Source organism: Anopheles darlingi, chromosome 2 (assembly GCF_943734745.1).
Source record: "Anopheles darlingi chromosome 2, idAnoDarlMG_H_01, whole genome shotgun sequence".
Classification (NCBI taxonomy): Eukaryota; Metazoa; Arthropoda; class Insecta; order Diptera; family Culicidae; genus Anopheles; species Anopheles darlingi.
Window position 1 is genome coordinate 1,885,001 of NC_064874.1, and position 6,851 is coordinate 1,891,851.

General features: G+C 47.0%; 2 protein-coding genes across 3 annotated transcripts; one reads left to right on the forward strand and one right to left on the reverse strand.

Moving 5' to 3' along the window:
• Positions 1–117: 117 nt before the first annotated feature.
• LOC125952668 (uncharacterized) lies at positions 118–1,441 on the reverse strand. Its single transcript, XM_049682278.1, has 3 exons — positions 1,384–1,441; positions 642–694; positions 118–528 (listed from the first exon to the last, which is right to left on the reverse strand). The coding sequence occupies exons 1-3, from the start codon at positions 1,399–1,401 to the stop codon at positions 264–266; spliced, it is 336 nt and encodes a 111-aa protein (XP_049538235.1). The 5' UTR covers positions 1,402–1,441; the 3' UTR covers positions 118–263.
• Positions 1,442–3,614: 2,173 nt separating this feature from the next.
• On the forward strand, positions 3,615–4,621 carry LOC125951843 (uncharacterized). 2 transcript variants are annotated; one of them, XM_049680920.1, is made up of 2 exons: positions 3,615–3,777; positions 4,152–4,621. In XM_049680920.1, the coding sequence occupies exon 2, from the start codon at positions 4,197–4,199 to the stop codon at positions 4,488–4,490; it is 294 nt and encodes a 97-aa protein (XP_049536877.1). In that variant the 5' UTR covers positions 3,615–3,777; positions 4,152–4,196; the 3' UTR covers positions 4,491–4,621. The 2 variants fall into 2 exon arrangements, with proteins under 2 accessions (XP_049536877.1, XP_049536879.1); XM_049680922.1 differs by lacking the exon at positions 3,615–3,777 and adding an exon at positions 3,792–3,949.
• Positions 4,622–6,851: the final 2,230 nt, after the last annotated feature.

Sequence of the window (6,851 nt, forward strand, 5' to 3'; positions counted from 1 at the left end):
TCGAAGGTATTGTACAAGTTATTTATTAATGTTTATGTGATTTTTTTTGCTCCAATTTGGACGATTTCATTTCATTTTTTGCATCCCATATCATTGAAGATTTTTGCATTTCTTCGTTCGCTGTGTTTTTTTGTGTCGTAAATTTGTGTTATTATCATTAATGTTTCCTCCCTAGCATAATGATTTCCGGTGGCAGTGGATTCGATGGATGTATGTTGGTGACGCTTCTCCAGCTTCTCGTTGCTGGCGGCTGGTCTGTTGCCCTAACTGATCAAGCTACCACCCAGCCCGTTCGAGTCGTGCCCATCGATCTCGAACGTTGGGTGATCGTGTTTGTAATGGTGATGGAAGTGTTCGTGTTCCACCTCCTCCTTGATCACGACGGGTTTGTGAATTTCTTTCTTCACGATCTTTTCTTCCTTGATCACGGTCGGCTTGTGGTGGTGGTGTACGGTTTTCACTTCCGTGTGCACGTGCTTCTGCTGTTTCACTTTGACCGGTACGTGGATGATGATTTTCCGCCGTTTGCTGCGTATCACGGGGATGGGGAATGGAAAGGCAGATAATGGTGAGGCACGATCGTACACGAGCAAAGTTGCTTGTTTGAAGCAAAAAATAAAGCTGCGATTGAGCCTTCTTACCCTGCGGTGGCCGATTCAACGAGCAGGAACAGTAGCATAAACGCCGCTAGGATCTGGTGATCAATCGCAGGGTGATAGATGCGGCCATCGCAGCATGATCGGCCAGCGTGAGGAATAGCCGGAGAAGCAGCAGTCAAAGGGAGCAAAAGGCGAACAAATTGGACATTAGAAAAGTGAGAAAAGTGGTACGTTTAATGCGACCGCGGGCCCTCGGGATGGGAAATATTTTACTGGCAGTTTGGCAGTCGTTTCGAATTGGGATCGTTAGTTGGCCACCTGGTTAAGTGGCGAACAGTTTTTCGTTGCCTTCACAAAACGAAACGTAAAATAAATCATCGCCATTACATCTTAAACTCCCGCTCATTAGCCTTTTGGGGGTCTGGCGCACGTAGTAAAGACCCACACTAATGGCCCGCTAACTCTACAATGCGCGCACCATTAATAACATTTTTACTCGCTTCAACGAGGCAAAACAGGGCGGGAATGAAGAAGGGATTGGTTTTACCACCCCTGGGTTTCGTAATGTTCACTTAGTATTTTCTGCCTTGTTAGTGTCACGCGTATCGTGACATTGTTTTAATATCGAAACGCTAGACAACGCGAAACTCCCAATATCGTGGATAATTGAATGGAGCCTACAACTAAATTGTTTCTTTTGTTGCTGTTGATAGCATCACTTCACATCACAAAAGACCACTGGATACGCTCGGGACACTCTTTCTGCAGGGCTTAGTACACTCACCATAAGTCTTAGCTTCATGTTTGTGCTGGAAATCTACTGTAGGAGTGTACTTGCTAACTGATAATGTATAAATGAACTCCTTTCCCTTGATATGGTTTGCTTTTTATACTTCGCCACGAAGTGCAGCTATGCAACGTCAGCCCCGATGCAATGGTACACCCCCACCGACCGCCGGGGTGGTGATGGTGGTGGGCAGGGGGGGGGGGGCTAACTAGGGGCCAGCAGGTGCCGAAAAAGGAAGACCGATAGAATTGATGCACCGGCGATGCATCACTCAGCTCATTATGAATTAGCCTCCACTTTCTTCACTCCCGCGAGGCACTACCCCGCTGCCATTTGCGGAGCGGGTGGCCCATTCTCCAGCCCTCCCACTTACCCCGCCTCATCAACCTTCCTTGCATGCGCCGACCCTAAGCTACTTAACGTTAAGTCGCACATTAACCGAAGGCCTCCCCCCTTTTTTAAGTGCCGTTGGAAAATGGAGGATATGCATGCATCCAGCCCTTTTTTCGCACGATTTGTGTTTTGTTTTTCGTTGCTCTCCCTCACTCACGCGGTGTGACTGGTGCCACCCCACTCCTATGTACCCGGCGAACGTGTTTTCCCTATGCACACCTCGAGCGATGCATTAAGTTGGTCTTTTAAATGCGTGGAAAATATGGTTCGAATCGATTGATTTGTAGGAGCAAAAAAAGAAAGTTTTCTTGGAGAAGAATCTTGAATAAAACTACTACTAAAAATATTATGTACGAAATGTGCCCTTCTATCCTACTGCGTATCCTCGCTGTAACTTTGTTTTAAGCAAAAACATATGAAAGGAATTTCAATGCTTTCGCATCAATAAAATGTGAAGCAAATTGAGTCTCGCAGTCCTGGTATTGGATCATAAGGAAAGGTTTTTTTTATTGCAATATTTCATAAGATATCATTTCCATGTTGATTGGTGCCCACAGCCAGCGTGTGGAAAGCAACGCAAAGCAGACGTTCCAAGCGCAGCATTGCGTGCATATTTGCATAGTTCATGTTGCGCCTTTGGTGTGCGCTCTGCCTGTCTATCCAGCAATGGTAGAGGAATTGGACCCATTGGGTAACACACATAGTCGATAGCCCTACTAGTTGATCTTTCTAGCGATAATGAATGGCTAGCCACTCGGCCACCATTATCTAACATGCATGGCGTATTTGGCCAAAAAGGCTGATTATGCATTTATGGCTACCTTAAACTTTACCAGCGGGACCATCGCCAGTAATTAAGTTGTGCTAACTGCGAGTCACAACCCGCACAACCCGCACCGCCCGCTCTGCCTGAACTGGGTTCGTGTCTGTTTGAATGTTGTCTAGTAATGATTAACGAAATAAATGTAAATAGCCTGAAGTAACTATTTGATTTCTTTTGATGAATCACTAGTGCATTTTTTTAAATTTGTATCTTACACACGACGAGCCATTTGTTGAGTTTCCTTGTAAATTAAAAAAAACAACAGTAGCTGAATACCTCTCTTGCCTAACAGGTAATATATTTTCAAGCATCATAAATCTGCATGTCGGAAACAAAACTGCATGTCCGAATACACGGCCTGTGCGAAATGTTCTCTGTTTAGATCCGAGATTGAATTGGTTCCGGACTACGGCTCCGATTGCAGTGATGGAGTGATCCATAAAGGCCAGCGCGCCCACATTAGGCGTGTTATATGCAAGCGGAAGAGGTGCCCTTGATTGATCGAGTGTGTAAGTTGCATCCTAATGGTGCGAAAACATAACTTTTCACTTATGCGTAGCGAGTACCGAAACGCCCTTTTCCACGATCGACAAACCAATATTCACCCGTCTTAAGATGGTTTAAGGAACAAAACCTCGTAAGAAACAGATTATAAGTGTGCAGTGAACTTTTTGGGAAACTGTGCATATCTCAAAATAGGAATGCTCAGTAGGCCGGGGGGTCGTTGGATGGGTTGCTAGATTCCGTATACGATCGCATGGTTGGTTGCTAGCGCCCAGTTCAAATAATCTCAAGCCTCTCTGCTCGAGGCGAGACGAGACACTAGCGACGCGGCTGCGGCACCATGACTAGTGAAAGTAGTCAATCCACTTTGCCTTCCCAAAACGCAACCGGTGCTATCCAGCGGGTGGTGATGGCTTGGTCTAAGACGAGACGACGTCGCTTGCCCCCGGCCGGAGCCACACATCTCGCTAGCCAGCTCATCTCGAGCGCCAGTGAAACTGACCTCGCACAGTTGCGCTCATACACGTGAATCCAAACATACATCCCGAACCTTAACCTAGCCCATTAGCCCCGCCAGCCGCAATCGCCGAGACGAGAAGAGAGTGATCTTCTGCTGCTTGGTTCACAGGCATCGTACACCTGCAGATCGGCGAGTAGTGTGAGCTGAAAAGGTGAGAGTAAGATAGCATAAGATGCGATGAATCACCCTTCGTTAAAGGAAACAAGCAACAAGAGGCGGACGAATAGAAGGAGAGCTGGCGTCTGACGATCAGTTTCTTGATCGTAGGCGATCGTGGTAGAGATTGACACATTGTTTCACGAGGACAGCTACGGCTCCGACTGGTGAGCGCAGTAGTGATGGCCACAGCCACAGAGCTCAACCACACAGTGTCGATCTGAAGGGCAGTGCCGTTGGTTTGCATATCTTGATACAGATGGCATCGGAACCGGTCTGTCAACGCGTGTGTCTCGACAAAAGCAGTGCCCAAGTGTGGTGGAAGTGTAGGATCGTTTAAATCCACGTTCGCAATCTGTTCAATTTCAGCTGGAAGCTATCCTGCCATTCCGTTAGACGGAGCTAAACCGCATAATGCCTGGTCGTTGTGTTATGTTGCTAGTGGTACTGGCGACCATCGCAATACCGCAGCACGTGGTGGAGTCATATGATCCGACGGACACGCAAATTCCCAACATTGTGCCACCGAATGGTACCTTCGAAGCGTTCTATCCACGCGAGATGTACGGTGTAAAGAATGGGAATTCACGGCCAGCCCACGCGCACGGTAGCTTCTACGCCCACCGCAACCCAGCCCTGGTAGAGGTGCGGAATGCAGCCGCATACGGATTTCGGTTCGATGGAAAACGCCGGTTCAACTTCGACTAGAATTGTCATCTGTTCCACCCGTTCCTGGAATCGAAATTGATGAAGAGACCGTGCTGAAGGTATGAACCGCGTAGTTTAAGATGCATGCAACTATCAGCAATCTTGAATAAAATGAATTAAAGCTGTTTTGTTGATCCGTTTTTGCAAGCTTGAATGTATTTCTCCGTGTGCTGATCCGAAATGGAATTTCAAGAGACCAGAAGCGTGCCAGTTCCACGGTTCGGAATGCAATCTCCGTTGTCTCAACCCTGTCCCAGCTGCCAGTAAACGCCAACAAATTTTCACTTTGACTGATTGACAGACATCCGTCGACATGCTCCCCATGATTGATGATCCTGTTGGCATTCGATGGCAGGTTCATCGAAACTAATCGATTGACCACTCTTGTTTTTTTTTATCATTCTTGACGAATACCTTGATTTGGTGATGGCACGGATGATTAATAACGCAGACGCCACACCGCTACTCACTTGGGACGAAGGCTAGAACTGGGCCAAAGGAAAAAGAAGGAATGTAGACCAGACACAGAAAGCTACGGTAATCAGCCTCACAAATTCGAACCCGATGTCGAGGTCAGTTGATGGGAATGATTGATTTCATCTTCCTTCCTCATTCCTTTTCTTTACAATGAACGGAACGATTAATTGAATATGTTGGCGGCCAGAGTTATCACCCCAAAGAACACACACTTAAAGGTTTCTATTTCCGGAATTTAAAGAACCTATTATCGCTTTATTAATCATTAGTTTATGTTTTGATTCCCTGGTTAAAACTACTTGTGACATTTTCTTTTCGATGCAACATGCTGGCTCATAAATACACGACAGTTTAATTCAATTGTCCGTTTCAATTGTCGACGGAGTAATTTACGAGTTCTTCAATAAGTTAATCGCCGCGGAAAAATATAAATAGCACAACTCATCAGCACCAGAGCCGCCACGCGCATGGAAGTGGTAGGATCATGTTTGGCACTGCGGAACATCCTTTTCTCGGAAAATGGTCTCATACACACTTCCCAATGGTAAGGGGGTGACGGGATAGGGTAACAGGAAGACTTGCCCTCGTGATTCACTTGTCAGTCTCCGTACTTGGTGCTACTACTTCTGCATCGGTTGTCGGTGTCTCGTCTAACCGCTTATCGGCAATTTCCCCATGGCTTTGGACATTGACGGCAATCGGGCACATGCAGGGCACGAACTGGACCTGTGGCGTGTGTGAGCTCGCCGGTAAGCTGGAAAGGTACTGCACCTGATCCATCGTAAAGTAAGGGTATTTGTTCGGTTGCGGTGGCTGCGGTTGGCCATAGAACGAGGGTACCACTGGGAGTGGTTGTGGCGCTAGCGCTGGTGCGGCCTGGTTGTAGCTTGGAGCATCATTCTGAATCTGTTGCGATACTGATGGTGCAGGTGCCACCTGTTGCTGCTGCTGCTGTTGTTGTTGCTGTTGCTGCAACTGTTGTTGTTGCTGCTGCTGCTGTTGTTGGTGTTGTTGCTGCTGCTGTTGCTGCTGCTGGTGTGACGCCAGTGACGATCCAATAGACTGTCCTCCAAAGGCATTCCCGAAGAAGCTGCTAAATGGACTGCTGTAGCTTGGTGGAGCCGTAGGGGGTTGTACTGGGGGGTTAGGCGTTTGCAAGGGAGCTGGGACCTGCTGCTTGCCCATCGGTATACTATTCGGCATCAGTGCTGGACTAGACTGGATGAACTTAAAGGCGGATGGTGGGGCCAGTAGGGAATGTGCCGGGAATGCCACCGGCTGATAGGTGAATGCACGAACATACTGTACCTGCTTGCTGGCAGGCGGTATCTCACTGTAAAGAAATTATTGGAGCACACACACCGAATACCAGAACAAATTATAATTTAAGCTCCAGAAATTCACATTGGATAACATTCTGCATACTTAGTTTGTGGTGTAGACCACCAGAAAGCACGCGCGGATGCCGTGCTAAGCAGAAGCACAAACTGGAAACACAGTGATTAAGGACACCGTTTGGGATAAAGATTAGATGCCGGTTCTAAACACTCTCAGTACACCATTGAAGCGTTGCACTAACCGTTGTTCTTACCAAAAACTTGAAGATATCCATAACTTTATCAGAAAAAGGACGAGTTATCCAAGCAATCGCGTACAACCGATGTTATGGAACACAGAACTACAGAAGCGTGAACCTCAGCAACAAAATCACAAATCACCCAAATGAGTTCTATCTTAAAACCACGGAAACACAAGCCTCTGTCCGCGCAGGTGCTGTCACGTTAAAGGTACGAATACGTTATGGCTAAGAATGCGGTATGTTCGAGATATTTATAATGCTCATCCCTTCCCGGGTCCCAAATTTTTCTTGTTCTGATTATGTCC